The 17,197-nt window shown below is 44.2% G+C and overlaps 2 protein-coding genes across 2 annotated transcripts; one reads left to right on the forward strand and one right to left on the reverse strand.

Annotated features, from left to right (window-relative positions):
• Nucleotides 1-952: 952 nt before the first annotated feature.
• Nucleotides 953-14,717, reverse strand: elapor1 (endosome-lysosome associated apoptosis and autophagy regulator 1). Its single transcript, XM_080497405.1, has 22 exons — nucleotides 14,625-14,717; nucleotides 13,250-13,370; nucleotides 12,965-13,145; nucleotides 12,733-12,880; nucleotides 12,550-12,630; nucleotides 12,375-12,480; nucleotides 12,135-12,284; nucleotides 11,747-11,835; nucleotides 11,425-11,599; nucleotides 10,293-10,421; nucleotides 10,059-10,149; nucleotides 9,832-9,934; nucleotides 9,594-9,731; nucleotides 7,490-7,753; nucleotides 6,598-6,780; nucleotides 6,356-6,506; nucleotides 4,104-4,197; nucleotides 3,921-4,022; nucleotides 3,622-3,751; nucleotides 2,754-2,932; nucleotides 2,499-2,664; nucleotides 953-1,564 (listed from the first exon to the last, which is right to left on the reverse strand). The coding sequence occupies exons 1-22, from the start codon at nucleotides 14,712-14,714 to the stop codon at nucleotides 1,466-1,468; spliced, it is 2,970 nt and encodes a 989-aa protein (XP_080353531.1). The 5' UTR covers nucleotides 14,715-14,717; the 3' UTR covers nucleotides 953-1,465.
• Nucleotides 14,718-15,816: 1,099 nt separating this feature from the next.
• cfap276 (cilia and flagella associated protein 276) lies at nucleotides 15,817-17,144 on the forward strand (the record flags this gene model as incomplete). Its single annotated transcript, XM_080496968.1, has 4 exons — nucleotides 15,817-15,891; nucleotides 16,667-16,783; nucleotides 16,852-16,973; nucleotides 17,048-17,144. 4 exons carry the CDS (start codon nucleotides 15,817-15,819, stop codon nucleotides 17,142-17,144), a joined length of 411 nt encoding a protein of 136 aa, XP_080353094.1.
• Nucleotides 17,145-17,197: the final 53 nt, after the last annotated feature.

A 17,197-nucleotide genomic window follows, 5' to 3' on the forward strand; every position in this document is an offset into this window, starting at 1 on the left:
AAGTATGTAAAGAAATGTCATCACCACTGATTCGTTTGATTCAAAACGCCTTACGACACTGTAATGTGTTTCCAGGATTAAAAGAACTGCCAATTGAAGGATGTGACCTAAAGGCAAATGGATGTAATAACAGGTTTATTACAGAACCATTTAAATGAATCTTTGCGACTACAAAAGACATAATTACCGACATTTGACTGACTTTGAAACTCTTTCAAAGTTGGGAAAAACCACAAGATTGGCCAAGTTCCACCGGAGGTGACGGAAGCACATTTTAAAATTATTTATAAGATTCATCCAGTTGTTGAACTCTGAAGTTAATCCTTGTTAATGTTGTGATGAATCAAACGAATCATTGTAACGTTTATTTGCCTTCTGTCCTCTATCAAACACTGTACATTTTGGGGTGATATTAAATATTGGATTTATCTCAAAATCAATTATGTTAACAATTTAGACCTCTCTGATATTCTATATAACACAATAAACAACACCTAGACCTAACATTATATAATGTCATCAATATACTTCTTTTGTTGGGAAAATATAATTTATATCATGGTAAATTGAAGAATAAGTCGCCCTCCTTCAACGGCTTTAAAAATTAGTTTATGCTGTATTTTTACTTTCTCCAAAAGATGTCTGGCACTGTTTCCCCCAAAAAAATATACCAGGATATGTCTCTTTCTCTTTTGATTTAATTTCAAAGTGAAATGTTTGATATGAATATGATTGTTAACTTTTATTGGATTATTTACATAATTTTGCTATTTTCCTTTGCGATGGATGCTGAGAATAACTCCAAGTCTGCACGGAGGCACGGTGGTTGGCGCTCTCGCCTCACAGCAAGAACACCGGACAGAATTAAAATGCACTCGGTATTTATATTCTTGAAATTCACAACCATTTTTTATTTTTTTTAAATTATTTTCACACATTGTAACAGGACCTTACAAAGACGTCCAGGAGCCGAACGCAGAGGTCACCGGAACGACTTTCCTGGAGGGTTTGATAGTAGAAAATGTGTTTCCATCACAACGAGACAAGCAAAAACTATTAATTTACAGTACAGCAACTTTATAAGACTGAATGGAAAGTCTGGTTTTGTTTTGTTTTTATGAAACCAAACCAAACAAATCAAATGAAATGTACACATGAAAATGCACAGAAATGTCCAAACTGTGATACTGGAGTCTGTGATACAAACACTGCGTTCAGCGCCTCCCAAATACAGAGATTTGCTTCTTTTTTTTAATATCAGGCCTGGCCAACCTAATGTATGATGAATAATACTACGTGAAATTATGACGCTTAAAACTCCCTTCGCGACTCCACTATCTCCAGTGACAATGAAGTGCAGCCAATAGCCCGTCTCTGTTTCCTCGCTGCACAAAGACGTCTCTGTGAGCAGCGCCGATGTTAAAACTCTTTGTGTTTGAAAGGGAAGAAAAAAAAACCGAGACGCTCAAGTTCCAAATTCATCCTCGTCGGAGTCGTCCTCCTGATGCTGCGGGCGTGAAGAAGACGACTTCAGTGGGACGGAGTCGAACCCGTCCGACGTTCTCTGAAAACACATGAAAGGTCATAAGAAGAAACGACTTGCCTTCAGGCAAAGTTGCATTCAGATGTACTTTTGTCAATTTTTATTTTTTTTTAACTTTACTTTTGAACAAATTTCAAGCAGAACGTTAACAAAACAAATAAAAATGTAATCAATAAATGAACCATGAGCAACCAAATATAACAATAAAGAAACCAAGCTTGTAGGAAAGAACTGCTGGTGATAGAAAAAATAAAAGAATCAAGCAGTATTTCCTTTATAATTCGGTAGTAAGAAGAGTCTTAATCATGCATGTCTGTTAAGCAAGATTACCTCAAAACTTCTGCATGGATTTTGTTGATGTTTTCACCACAGATATATATTAGACCATCGAAGATCCCATAAAATTTTGGAAGTGATCCGTAAACCTTTTTTTTCCCCCCTGAATCCAATTTGGCGGACGTCCAAAATCTCTGATCGCTCTTGTGTTCTGAGTAAATAAGTGACGTAAATGATTTAAAACGCAGACTCACCTATTTTAACAACATAAAAAATGTTATACCCCTTAAATCGGGGATTTTTTTTGTTGTAGTTGTGAGTATACATGATGAAAATGTTGATATTTTCACAAAAGTTAATTACGAGCAAAAAAATTACACAAATCTCAAAATCAAGGCAATTTTAAGGAAAATCTCTGGTGCAAAACGAGTAAAATGTCGGTTGTGTTGCGTCCTCGACTTTTAAAAAAAAGAATCAATGTATTATTTGAAATTTTTTGAATTTTCTTGGTGGCTTGGCCACATTGAAGCCTCTTGTGGGCCGATTTTGACCCACGGACCTCCTGTTTGACCTCCGATAATTAACCTCTGGTTGGTATCTATTGTTCTGGCAAGATGCCAGATCAAACATGTGGTTTATATATATATATATAACCTACTATACACACCTTGTCACTAACCTCTCGTGAGAAAGCTTTCATCTTGGTGAAGAAGGACTTCCTGGTGAGGTCCATGAGCTCGTCTTCTGCGTCGTCCCCCTCCATGATGGCGCAGCTGTCTGCGGCGGGCAGTTTGCACTCTCGGCCTCCCGAGTCCACCATCAGCTTGGAGTATTTAAACTCCAGCCTGCGGGCGGGCGGACGGCGAGGCGTCACTCTTGGGAAACGTGCACGTGGGCTTTTATCCCCCCCCGGTTGGCGAGCGGCCCGACTCACTTTCTCGTCTTCTTCCAGAAGTAGCAGCTGATGAGGACGAGCAGCAGGGCGGCGACCACGCCCGCCGTGACGCCGAACTTGAGCCAGAAGTCCAGGTTGACGCAGGCGTCGACCGTCTGCGGCGGGAGGGACTCGCCTCCGTAACAACGCTCCGACTCCTTCCACACGTAGGTGGTTCTCTGACAGACAACAAACAAACAAACAACAAACAACAGGACAAACTACATGTTTAATCGATGAATCACTTTGAATGTTGAAATGTGTTATTCCTCCACTTGTTTACAGAAATATCCCAGAGGATATGTGTTGTTTTTTTTAATGCAGTAAATAAATTCATTAATATTTATTAAAAGTAACGTCAGATGTCGTTTTTTTAGTATTCTCTTTAAAAACATTTTTTTAAATGAGTCAAAATGCTTATTTGATTGTTTGTGTTAAAATAAAAAATAAGATGGATTAGTAAATATGATGTTGTCGCAGTGAAATTTGTTTGATAAATAAGGAATAAAATGTGTTTAATAGTCGTACTTGAAAACAATATATAACAGGAATAACAGTTTCTTGTTTATTTTAACTTTAAATGAAAATGTTAAATAGCTAAAAAGAACAATAAATTGTATGTCTTCGAATATACATACAATTATATAATAAACAAGTAATATTGTATATTAATAAATACAAACAAATTATTCCTTTAAATGATGAGAAGTTAAACATAAAATCATTTGTTCACTTTGATTTTCTGCAGTTTTATTAAGCAGTTGTTTTTGTTTTTAAACTCTTTTAAGGTTTCTTTTCACACAGTACAATTTTTTTGGGGGGAGGGGATACTTTCTTGTGAGACGAGGGCTTGGAAATGGTGTTCTACCTGTATTCCCTGGACGCACTCGCTGACGATGGGCTTGTAGTGTTCCGTGGTGCACAGCGGACAGGCGTGCTGGCTCTCCCACAGGAAGTGGAAGGTGCAACCGTCGCAGGTCCCCCCCGAGCAGTTGGTGCTGGACAAAACAGGGGCTTTAAAAGCCTCTTTAAGCGAGGGGCGACTCGGTGTGTGTGTGTGTGTGTGTGTGTGTGTGTGTGTGTGTGTGTGTGTGTGTGTGTGTGTGTGTGTGTGTGTGTGTGTGTGTGTGTGTGTGTGTGTGTGTGTGTGTGTGTGTGTGTGTTTACCTCGGCAGTGTGATGTGGTCTCTCGCCGTCACCGTGGGATTGCATCTCAGCCTGATGGCGGCCGCCCGGCCTTGCTTACAGGCCTGAGTGACGTCACTGGACCTTGAAGCGTGGAGAACATGGAGACATTCACCGGCGTGTATTTGAAGAAACCCAGAATAAAGCACCGCGACTTTCATTTACCTGTAATAAAAGATGACGTCCGGCCGGCCCGGCGCCGCGGGGAACAGCCGGTCTGGAGACGAGACGCCGTCCAGCGTCGTCTCGGTGGTCACACCTGCAGAATGAGAGGACAAGGCGCAATGTCGTCGTTAAATGTTGGGGGGGTGGGGGGGGACCAAAAAAAAAAAAAGTGTAGAAATAAATGAATATTTTATGTCAGAGCGCCAGCAGTGGTCAAGATTCTGTGAAAGTCTCTGGTTCAAGCCTGAGTGTGTTTCTGTGAGGAAATTCTCATTTCTGCTGTGAGTTTTCTCGTCGTTCCTTCCAACTTTTAAAAACATGGTTAGTTTCATCAGACCTGATAAACTATATCTATGTGTCATGGATAGATAGATAGATGGATAGATGGATAGATAGATAGATAGATAGATAGATAGATAGATAGATAGATAGATAGATAGATAGATAGATAGATAGATAGATAGATGATGGATGGATGATAGATAGATTATAGATGGATGGATAGAAGGATAGATAGATAGATAGATAGATGGATAGAAGGATAGATGGATGGATAGAAGGATAGATAGATGGATAGATAGATGGATAGAAGGATAGATGGATGGATAGAAGGATAGATAGATGGATAGAAGGATAGAAGGATAGATAGATAGATAGATGATAGATGGATGGATAGAAGGATAGATAGATGGATAGAAGGATAGATGGATGGATAGAAGGATAGATAGATGGATAGAAGGATAGAAGGATAGATAGATAGATAGATGATAGATGGATGGATAGAAGGATAGATAGATGGATAGAAGGATAGATGGATGGATAGAAGGATAGATAGATGGATAGAAGGATAGATAGATGGATAGATAGATAGATAGATTTCAGGAGAAACAAACTGCCACTGAGTCTGAATCTCAATTTTAGTGGCGACGCCACAGCTGACCAGCAAAATATAGATTTCCTTTCATTAAAATTACTTTTTTTTAGTTCGGCAGCCCCCCCCCCCCCCCCCGTGAACACGCCGATGCCTTTCCGATTCGGTGTTTACAGCGTTTTAAATCTTGACAACAATCACTGGCCGGGACGACAATGCAGCCAAGACAAACGGCGTGGGGCCAGTTGTGTTTGCATTTTTGTCACAAGTCGGCCTCGTCGCGCCTCCAACGTGTTAAATTTGAGAACATTTAGCTGAAACAAAAATCTGCTGAACAGAATTGCTGTGGACAGTCGAACACTCACTCACGTTCACAGCCTGATAGTTTTCAGACTGCAGGAGGGAGCAGAAGTAGCTGGAGAAATACATGCAAACTCCACTCAGGAGCTCCGGCAAGACAAACACGGCTGGTTTATTTTTTTCATTCATTTGATTTTATAACAAAGATTCCCGTCGAAACAGGCTTAAAACACTCAACTGAAATGACTGAAATACCAGAGGAGCCGCATTAACTAAGTTTTCACTTCTAAATCACTTTTGTTTTAATGTGTTTTCATCGTCTTAATCGCTCACAATTAAGATTCTTAATCAACTAGTTTTAATGTGTTTCTTTAATTTCTTATTAAAGCACTTTGAATTACCTTGTGTCTGATGGTGCTATAGAAATAATGATGTCTTGCCTTAATTGAATGTGTAAACATATTTATATGTATGTATGTATGTATGTATGTATGTATGTATGGTGCCATAGTCTTCTCGTGGAAACACATATTCATTACCGGTAATAGTTATGTAATAACATTAGACAAGAGCAAAATGGGCTGGAATTTTTTTTTAAGTACACTTCTTCCTACAGAGTATAATAGAATTTGTTTGAATATTTCTTTTCATTGTTGTTGATTTCCTATCCTTAGTTTGTCAGTGTTATGCATATCAAATTAATTCAGTGCATTTTTAACATATATATATATATACATAACGTATATTGCATGGTGACCTCGGTTGTTTTGAAATATGCTGATAAATAAGACGTATTATTATTATTGTTATTATTATTTAGTACTTTATTGTGGGGTGGTTTCTGTATTAAAAAAATACTAGAAATTAGATGTAACATATATATTTACAACTAAATACCTTTTAATGGACGTTACATAAACTTTTACTGGAGACCAAGGTCATAAAATTACTTTTATACTTTGTTTTTATATTTAAGTCTTCCCTCATTACTAGATTGTTGGTAAAGAAAGAAAAAAAAAAGACACACTTTACAATAGAGGACCAGGGTCATTCATTCATTCATTCATTCATTCATTCATACCTATGAGCGAGTCGCCGATGACAAAAGGCAGCGACGACACTAAGCTCTGGCTCCTGATGCCAGAAGGAACCATGGTGGACTGACAGATGTAACCTTTGACCCCTCTGCCGCTCTCCGTCACGTTGTCCACGCAGGAGGCCAGAACCCGGCTCTGTTTGGAGAAAGACAGAGGTCGGCGACGCGGCGTCGCACACTCATTTCCCCCCCGGGACGAAGCGGCGGCGGCGGCGGCTCCCGCTCACCTCGGCGCCGCACAGAGCCACGTTGAAGTGCGTGACGTAGCGCACGCCCCTGTTGGTGAAGCGGGGGCGGCCGCGGGCGCCGGTGACGTTGGACAGCGGCGAGAAGTCGTAGCGGAGCGGCGGCGCTCCTTCGCCTCCCGTGTGCACGGCCAGGTTGCAGTCGCTGAGACAAGTCGTGTGGGCCTGCAGGAGGAATGGGGGGGGGGGGGGGTCAGCAGGTGCATTTATATACACACACACACACACATATATACACATCACGCCACGTCTCCAGTGGGCGGAATAACCTTATGTCCTGTCTGTGGGAATGCAAAGCGAGACAGCTGCCGCCTGCATCAGCTGAAATATGGAGTCGGAGGCTCTGCTGCTGCTGCAGGAGGACGACGGCTTTGGCTTTTTAGGAATAATGAAGACAAGCTGTGAAATCCTCCAGTAAGTGATGAATCACATCATTAGCACATCCAGTTTCCTTTATGTAAATTAAGAAAACCCGTTAAAGAGACACTGGGTTTTTTTGTGTGTGTTTTTTTTCAGCGTAAAGACGTTTCGGATGATTTGTGGTCGATTTGTATTCTCAGTTACAGCAATAAAGACAATTTCCCGCCATTTCTTCATTCCTAAAGACGTCTCATCATCCACCCGTCCTCTGTGAGTAGATGAGTTAATTGCAGCGCATCTATTTGTAATCATTAATGTGTTTTCTGCTCTTTTTTTTTCTTTTTTCTTTTAGGCACTTAATTTTCATTATTTGCATGTGTGGGTGTTGATGTGATTTTACAATTTCTTTGAGCAGCAATAAAGTAAACGCGTGTCCCACTCGGGCTGTGGGGGGACGCCATGTCCACGTTGGACATGGCGTCTGTACGTCACTCCCGATTGGGCGCCCCCGTACCTTGTTGGGCTTCACGTTGGGTCCACACTGGACACAGGCGTCCGGTCCCACGGGGTAACTGGACCTGATGACGGCGTTGGGGGGACACTCCCTGCACTCCCCCGTCCCGTTGAGCATGTAGCGGCCCTGAGGACAGGGGACGCAGGCGGACGCGGCCCCGCCGGACGTCAGGGCACAGCGGCGGCACCGCGAGGCCACGCCTCCGATCACGTTGGTGATGTGGATGGAGTAGATCTTTGCAGCGTCGCCACTGAGCTTCCTCTCCTGCAAAGGGGGGGTGGGGGGGCGGGGGGGACGGGGGGGACGGAGAGCAGAGCTGTGAGGCTCCACACGGCGGCAGACTGCCCTCTACAGATCAGCACTGAGGCAACACGGCACATCATGTTTTCACTGCATCATCCTGTTACCAAAGCAGAGTGTGTGAGTGTGTGTGTGTGTGTGTGTGTGTGTGTGTGTGGGGGGGGGGGGCTCACACACTCCACACACTCTCCACTGATGGATTCGTTGAACTGCTGCGCTCAGGAAGTCAAAACTCTGCACTATAAGACTCAGACACAGTTAAATCCTCCTGGAAGAAACAGTCTGAGCCTTTCGACTCTTCATTCACTCAGTCATCCTGCCGACATCATTAAATCTATCATAGAATCACAGAAAGATTCTGCTTCACATCGCTGACAACAACACAAACACGGCATCGGCTTTTTAAAAATGTGGAGAATTGATTCCACGTCGATGCATTTTTAAGATGTAAGACATAAAATGTATGTGATTTTTTTTAATATATATATACACATTATATATATATATATATATATATATATATCAAAGACCAATGATTATGTTTTGAATTTTTATTTTAAAAAGCTTCTTATTCAAAGTGAGTTATTGTTAAATATAACATTTCTGTGTCTGGAATTTGATGTAAATATGTTTTTAATTCACGACAGAGACCATATTTATTGTAAACTGTTTCAATGACAATAAATCCATTACATTAAATTTGGCTTTTATATGACTAAATCCACTCTATTCTATCCTACTTTCTTCTGTTCTCATAAAAATAAAAAGGTAACTCAGGCCATTGGAACTATTCTATTCACGTGTTTGCAGCGTTCCTCATCAATTTTGTCAATTTCCTCTCCAAACAAGTTTTCATAAAAGTTTTCAACAGTGAGGGATACAATCATTCAGAAAGAATGAGTGTACTGTTTGTATACTCATATAAATAAGGCTCGAATAAATCACTTTTTTTTTTGATAGATAAATAATTACCTAATCAATTCGGGGAGCAAGTGTTTGTTTATTTCTATGGCTGAAGCTTCCTGGTATTATTAGTTTGGATTGAAAACAAATCAAAATGCATAACAAGAGAGACACACCATGAAGAAATGATCCAAGTGCAGCACAATAACGCCAAATAAGGCCAATTCAAATATTGTCAAGATTCCAGGATGACGTTGGAAATTAGTGGCGTCATTTCATCAAGTGTATTTTAACCAAACGTGAAAAAAAACCAAAAACAAAGCTCAACTAATAATCTGCTGAAACCCAGAAATAAATCCAGAGAAAACGGACATTTCCCGCCTTTGGTGACACGTTAACCCAGGGGTGTCAAACTCATTTTAGTTGAGGGGCCACGTCCAACCTAATGTGACCTCTGGAGGCCCAACGAGTCAAACACAACATATTAAACTGCAGAAACGGACAAATGCAAAGTCTTTCCTTCTTTTGATTCTTTTGTAACTGCAAGACTTTGCCAGTCTATTATCAAATATACATATTAAAGGAAATCAGATATTATTATATTTGCAAAAAAAAAACACCAAAAAAAACCCTCAGTCACCTGTATCTGGATATCGTATTCGGGATTACAACAATTTGTCATCATCTGGAAATTGTTTTGAGTTTACGTGTCTAAAGTTTAATTTCATATAAGTTGGACTCATTGTTTTATTGTGAAAGGTGTTTGCGTTATGTGACCTCTACAGATGTATTCATGTCGGGGGTCAAATTCTGACCGAGGGCGGTTTTGAATGTCATTTTTGCCGATCCAGTGTTTTTAGTGTGGCCGGTCATGACTGTTCCACGCGTGACGGAGCCTCACCGGGTTAAACTCTCCCGTCCGCTGGAACGTCCAGGTGAAGCTGAGCGTGCGGTTGTCCAGGATGACGAAGGAGTACGACTGCCTCTCGGCGCTGCCTTGCCAGTGCTCGATCATTTCGTTATACCAGCGGCTGGAGCCCTGCGCACACAGTCATGTATTCGCACGGGATCTTTACTTTACTCATGAGATCAGAAAGCTGTTGTTTCTCTCTCTCTCTCTCTCTCTCTCTCTCTCTCACCACATAGAAGTGAAGTTGGCAGTCAGCCGTGCACACGGTCTCAAAGACAAACGTTATGCGAGCAAATTCGGTTTCGCCGCCCGTGGCCAGAGACGGCGGCTGCCTGAGGAGAAAAAAAAACAAAAACGACGACTTATTGAAGGTCACGAAGCAACGGCAACAAAACAGAGACACAAATCCCCCAATCGTGTCTGAGCGCCTTCACGGAAGGAACCGTCCGACCTCACCTGTACCCGGGGACGTTGAGCATCAGGGTCATGTAATCCGTGTCCTGCTCCGCGGCCGTGGTGTAGACGTAATCTCCGGCCACCTCCCACGCTGCAATCACAGGAGGAGAGAGAACCGTAACAGAATAGTCCGCTCGACCTTGAAATTCTCTGGCTTCATCCCACAAGGTGGGATAAAATGAGGTCTCAGGTCCAGGCGTTGAAATATAACTGCATTTCTAAACGGTCTCTCACCTGTCTTTTGGTCGAATTCGTCGTAACCCTGCCGGAAGACGGAGCTCTTCATGTTGGCCGGCATCGTGTTCCACCATTTGTATTCGAACCCGGTCACAGGCTCGGTGCCGACAGGACACTTGCTGCAATCTGCAGGGGGACAGTGTGATACGGTCATATGGGCAAACTGAAATGCTGATTTAACAGCTTGAATAAAATGCGTATCTCTTCTACTGATCCGTTTAAAAGAGACATCGTAAGCTGCAACGTGTACAAAACTCTAGATCAAGACCACAGCCTTGCTTATGAACAATGAAAGAGCTCATGGAAGAAAAAACAAACAAAAACATAAAGTATATCCGGCTCACTTTCACCAGTTCATTCGGTCACAAACAAACTCATATTAGTAAAATGTGATGAAATATTGTCACGTATCGTCTTTTTCAAAATACTTTTCTGTTTCTCGTGCAGGAAATGCACTTGTGGAAGCCCAGTGAGAGCTTTTCTTTATGTCTTATTAAGGTTGTAAGTCAAAATATACAACATTTGTATTTCTAAAGGAGTCGACTGTAATGACATTTTTTGCTTCATTGCATTTCGTGGCTGTTATGTCTGGCTAATGTCTGTATATTTCTTTTGTTTTTCCATTCAGGGTTTATGTGAGGAATCGGGAGCGTCATACCGATCGTGTTACATCCCCTGACGGGTGCAGTATGATATGAACAAACCTTTAATTATAGCAGCACATCTGAGGCTGTATTCAAGTGAACTCACAGTATGAGGCAACAATGTGATTTGCAATAAGCACAAATACCTTTATGCCTTTTGAGGTTAGGTTCTTACACGTAACAGTGAGCTTGCAGCTCATTCACACCCGCTGTGACGTTTTATTTTAAGTGCATCTGTGGCATTTTAAGTGATTTCTCATTTCCTGAACATTTAAATGCCGCGAAAATATATAACGTTACCTCCCTCCAGGACGATACAGGTGATCTGCGCCATTGGTTTCCATAATATTTGCCGTCACATAACCTCCATGCACACGTTCACAGTATAAAACCGACAATGCTGCAGTGATCTCAGTCAGCATGTCAGACACCTTGAGGAATTATCACGCGTCGGAGAGTGAGCGCAGGGTCGGCTGGCTGTTCACCTGTGCCGTTTGAGTAGTGACCCTCGGGGCAGGGCCGACACGTGGAGTTGGACATGAAGAAGCCCGGGTTACAGGGCGGACAGCTCTGCCTGCTCCCCGACGAAGGAAGCGTCACGGCGCCGTCCGCCGTCTCGTTGCAGATCTTCGGCTCGATCCACTTGTACATGAGCTGCGTCTGAGTCACACACACACACACACACACACATGGCCAGAGACACAGAGCATCCATATTTACAGAAACACAATAGTTGCACCAGATGGTTGTGTGTGCGTGTGCGTGTCTGTGCGTGTGTGCGGCCTCCTCGTATATCTTCGTCATTACCTTCCCCTCGGAGTCGCAGGGTGTGTGGGTGTAGAAGTAGTCGCTGTTTGTACACGCGGGCCTCGGTTTGCAGCTCCCCGACCCCCCCACTGGGAGAAATAAAAGAAACTAATTCAGGGGAAACAGTCAGCAGGGATGAGGGGAAAGCACACATTAAGATCTGGAGACAAAGGGGGGGGGGGGGGGGGGGGGGGGGGGACTGTAAACACCCTGCAACCGCTTCAGTAGTTAGTGCAGCATTTGCATGCCGACTGCCTCGTGTGTGTGTGTGTGTGTGCAGAGAAATGCAAATACGTAATGTTTCCTAAGTCTGTGAGAATTACTCGCTCAGAGATAAGCCGGGGGCGGTGGTTGTGGACGGAGCATTAGGAATGCAAACAGGGCATACGTGCGTATTGGTCTTTTTCACACTGGCGGCAAACAGTGGCGCCCTTGTTGGAGTAGCTATCAGGAGGGCAGGGGGCGCAGCGGGCAGATCCCGGTTCGGCGCTGTGGGTGCCGGGCTTGCAGTGGAAACACTCCGACGTGTAGGCCACCCCTGCGGGGAGAGTCGACGTCAAAAATCAGCGGGCACGGAGCCGAGGGAGCCGAGTGGGCATTAAAAACGAGCGGCGTGTTCCAGGTCTACCCGAGATCTGGATGTTCCTGAGCAGCACGGGCTTGACGCCGCCGTTCCGCAGGGCGAACGCCGTCGTGCGCCAGTACAGCACCATGTTCCCGTTGCTGAGCTCCGTCTGCGGACGAGACGAAGGAGTGTGAACAGAGAGCGAGGAAGGGTTTCGGGGAGTTTCAAGCGCACAGACCTTGTACGTGCTCCAGGTCTTCTCTGAGACCGTCATCCAGTGGGCGCCAGAGTCTCTGGACTGACACTGGTCGCTCTTGATCTGCAACGTGAAAAGGGGGGAGAGCAGAATGATGAGCGTCACCTAAAATAAATTTTAAAAAAAGACAGTTCGTACTGGCGAGAGGTTTTTGGCGACACGTACGAAGAACTCAAAGTAGACGTTGCTGTCGGGGTAGAAGTACTCGAAGGTGAGGGTTCCCGGCTGCTTCAGGTTGACGGCGTACGACAGGGCCGCGGTGCACTCGTCCACGTTGGAGGCCACGTATTCCCCCCGCGGCGTCCAGGTCGAGCTTCGCGCCGAGGAAAGACGGTCGGTCGGTCAGCGGACAGAAACGGACCGACGTCGCCTGTCGATTGTTTTCCTTTTCACTCACTTGGAGCAGTCCGTGTCCGCGGAGTCCTCGCTCGCCGTCACCCCGCGAGTGACGAACCCCGACGGCAGGCCGTCCCACTCGTCGAAGGCCACGCCGGTGCCCAGAGAGAACGACCCCGCCGCGCACTTCTGGCACTGCTGCGACTGCATGTCCAGGTACTCGCCCTCGTTACAGGTGAAGGCTTTCATGGTTGGGGGGGGGTACAAGTCAAACATGGCGTGCAAAAATAAAAACCCCACCCGGTGACGAGATAACCCTACGGCACGTCAGAAGCGGGACACTCACTGCACTGGGTGCCCTTCACCGGATCCGGGAGACCCGAGCAGGTTAAGGCCTTGTTGGGAATGGCGACCCGCCATCTCGAGCCGAGGACGTCACACTGTGTGTACTCAAAGTGATAATCCGACTGCAGGGGAGGAAACACAGCTGTGAGTTTCACACGGACCCGGGCAGTAAAAACCTCGGGGGGGGGGGGGGGGGTAAAGTATGTTGAACAATTGACATCATTTTTAATAATGAAATTGCGAGGTGACTCAACAAGTCCCGGGACGCATTCCCGAGAGGAGACGGCCGTCGTTTGTCAAAACAAATCAACACATTGTCGCGGAAGGAATTTTTTACCAGGCAAACCTGTTTAACAAATAATAGACGACACTAATATTTGCCAAGGAGGCCGTCTCTACTGTGGGTTTTAGTGAGTCGGTGCCGAGGGCGCACTGCTGCTGGGGGGGGGGTTATGTACACATGCTGATGAGTTTGATCCTTTTGTAAACACGTCATTCAATGCCGTTACAGAACTTTGGAGAAAACGCCATTGTCGCGACGCAAATTCACACATAATCACAATGACTGGCAGACCATTGTCCCGCCCAGAGGTATTGGCATTTCTAACCTCCTGTTGTTCTTGACGTCTGCCGATTGTGTGCCAAGGAGGGGCGTTTTAACAGGCCGCCGCAGGGCCTCGGAGGATTAATAGTTAACAGAAACAGCAGCTGCACTCCTCTCCATCGCCGCGCTTTTAGATTACAGCTGCTTCATTAGCCGCGGTTTGGGTGTCCGACGGGTATGGAGGGTCGGCGTGGGAGGACCCGATACAAAAATGCATGAAGGTGGAGATGCGCAGAAGCTCTTAATCGCCGCTTTTAAGCAAACATGAGAAAACCAAGGCAACCGGACATTGTGACCTCTCTGCCTCATGGTCACAGCCTCCGCGATGGAAACTGCCCCACCTGCTCCGAGTTGAGAAACTAAAGAGGAACACACAGGACGGAACACTCCTTCAGGATTATTCCCAGTTGTTCTCCCACATTTGAAATGGAAATCGAGGCTGAAGTGCTTCTAGAATCGAGCTTCAAATAGCAGCTGTTAAAAAAAAAAAAAAAAAACCTCCAAATCCAGTTCATTGGTAAATAAGCTGCGAACAAACCGCTTGAGCAGGTTGAACAGGTGTAACGTATGTCTTCCTGAAGCAGATGAGACTGAAGCCTTTCTTAGATGAATTGAATCCAAAATGGATCAGGAGATGACGGCAGGCGGTCAATGTCCACCTGCACCTCAGGACAAAAATTCGACTTCTGAGAACACTGGCAAAGCTGCACGCAGTGTGTTGAAAAGCAGAAAGAAGCGTAAACATGCAGTTAAGGACTGAGGCTCCACTCACCTCTGTGCAGGCGGGGAGATCCGCCGAGCTTCCAGGAAACAGCAGCCACAGGGCGAAGAGGCTCAGTCCCGCCAGGCCTCCTCGCAGCATCGCGGCCTCCTGTCAGTGCTCAAATGATGCAGGCTGAATTCACCTGCAGCTCCTGGAGCAACCAGCCTGGGCCAAGGGGGGGGGTGGTGGGGGGGTGGGGGTGGGGGCGGGGCTTACAGAATACTGTAGCCTGATTGGCTCAGGTGTTTATTTTCCGAGATGTCTTGATATGATCCACTGCCAAAAAAAAGGAGCCGACCTGAACTTCACCCGTCAACTTGATGTATATTGTCGGACATTATGGTAACTCAAGGAAATTAAAGAATTATTTTTAAACTGAGTTCACAAATATTAATGCTCGATTGGGTTTGTCATGTATACTGATGTTTTTCACACCAAACCGTATCATGTGAAGGTTTTTTTTAAATAATTTGCTGGTAAAATATTACCAACATTGAAATAGCTCCAGTGCCGTTACATCTTCTCCTGCTGAAGTAAATAGTTTTTCACATATTTGTACAAAACTCAGTCAAATATGAACATGTGCAATACATATGCAATATGCAAATATGCAATAAACTCAGTTTATTGCATATTGTTAAAATGATTTACAGTGGATTGGTTGGTTATCTTTTACCAGATAGAGTATTTTGTATTTTCTGCTTTGTTTTTGCTGCTGTAACAAGTGAATTTCCCAGTTATGGGATGAATAAAGACTAATCTATTAATAATGATTATAAGTCATAGTAGATAGTAGATAGTTAAATATAATATAAACATCCCATCTTAAAGAAAACCCCAGAGTTTAATTTGCCCTTCAATTTCCAAATAATTATATAAACAGCATTTCTGAGCCCGTAATTATCATGTAATTAACCTTTTAACATAGATAAACACATTTTCTCACTATTTCTTGTCAAACCCTATTTTCTACACAGAATTGTACGCGTTTCTGTACATGTTTGCTTTACAAAATCATTGTTTTGTTGAAAATTGAAGCCGTCACACCTCCCCTACCATTTTATTGTGAAAGGGTAAAGCAGAAGTTTGCGGTTGCCTAGCAGCCAGGTTGTAAACACAAGGCTGTTTGCCAGCTGCAGCAATAAAACTCTGCACAAAAAAGAAGCATTTCCTCTGTGGATCGCGGGAGTTTGCGTTGAATATGTCCGGCAGAGATCCGTTCCCGTCTCCCAAGTTTGAAAACGGCTTCAGTCTGAGCGGCTTCAGGCCGCAGCAGGTGGGTCTGTGCTACACTACACACTAGAACATCATGCAGGAGTGCAAATATCAAGCAATGGCAGGGATGCAGGTGACAAATTACATATACTCGCATTATTTTCACTGAGTAGGATGTTGTGCTTCTCATCAGTGAAAAAAATCTAAGTCTGGTTCACTTCTTTTAAAATCACAAGTCGATCTCGATTGTTTACTTTCGTGTTGTAGAATTGAAGAAAGGTTGCCTCAAAAAAAACCCACTAATAATAAAAATGCATGTATAGCAGGTTAAAATATATTACTCTTATAAAAACAATATTTAAAAGCCAGTTTGTAAGTTGTGATTCCAATGTTGAATTGTTTTCATCTCGTTTACTAAAACACATAATGTGATCATCGTTCTAGCTGATTGACAAGCTGTATACATTTTGTTAATTGGGTGTAGGATAGAAGAACAATGAGAAATAAATCATATTTTTTGTGATTTGCAGCGAAGATGTAAAGGCGTAGGATTTAAAAGATAAAGTTATAGTTCTTCCTGCCCCCTTTTCGAACAATGTAACACACATATTGTGAATTTGGAGTGTCGAGTGTCTCTTTATTTTATTGTTTGTTTCTGATTTCTTTAATTTTTCTGCACGTTCAGAAACGTAATTGTACCTATTATTGATCATAATGTTTTATGACTGTAAATCCACGATCACGCTTATGCATGAAGTCAATGCAATTTTTTTTATATATGATTAAGCTATTTAACTGGAGAATATTTGCATTCACTTTCTTGAACGTCTGCGCAGAGGAAGCCCTTCGATAAGCCGGCTCACCTGGCCCAGATGGAGGAACCCTGGAGACGCCTCCACCACGCAGCCACTCTGTCCAGCAGCCGGCGCAGCGTGGCGCCCTACGAGCAGCAGGTGAGCAGCAGGTGAGCACGTTAAACGCCCCTTCAATGCACCAAACGCCGATTCCGTTATTCATTCAGCCTCAAGTGCCCAGGGACAGCCTGGACTTTCAGCTGAGGTCCGTCTACAACCACCACAGCGACTTCTTCTGGGGCAAGAACCAGATGTTGTGCCAGAGGGACACCGTCTCCGGGGACGACGGGTGAGCGCCGGAGGTTTTAGCTCAAGCGGGTTTCCAAATGCCGCGGGCCTGGTTCACGTCCAATTCCTTCGCAGGGGGGAGAGAGACGTGGAGAAGCGGGACGAGGGGAAACGACAGGACATCAGAGTGTGGGTGGATCCACAGCGCCTCTCCGTTCACAGCATCAAGTGACGCCGCGGCGGAGTTTGTCCAACGACGGTAACTCCCTTGAAACCGATACCAAC

The sequence above is a fragment of the Blennius ocellaris genome, assembly GCF_963422515.1.
Source record: "Blennius ocellaris genome assembly, chromosome: 5".
In the NCBI taxonomy this organism is placed as follows: Eukaryota; Metazoa; Chordata; class Actinopteri; order Blenniiformes; family Blenniidae; genus Blennius; species Blennius ocellaris.

Bases quoted from the DNA above. Each gene is read 5' to 3' on its own strand.
- elapor1 (XM_080497405.1), bottom strand. From the start codon at position 14,714: ATGCTGCGAGGAGGCCTGGCGGGACTGAGCCTCTTCGCCCTGTGGCTG. The intron at 12,881-12,964 runs GTGAGTGAAAAG...CTCGGCGCGAAG, and splicing joins GCGGACACGGACTGCTCCAA to CTCGACCTGGACGCCGCGGG. The intron at 2,933-3,621 runs GTAGAACACCAT...GTTGTCTGTCAG, and splicing joins AGTGCGTCCAGGGAATACAG to AGAACCACCTACGTGTGGAA.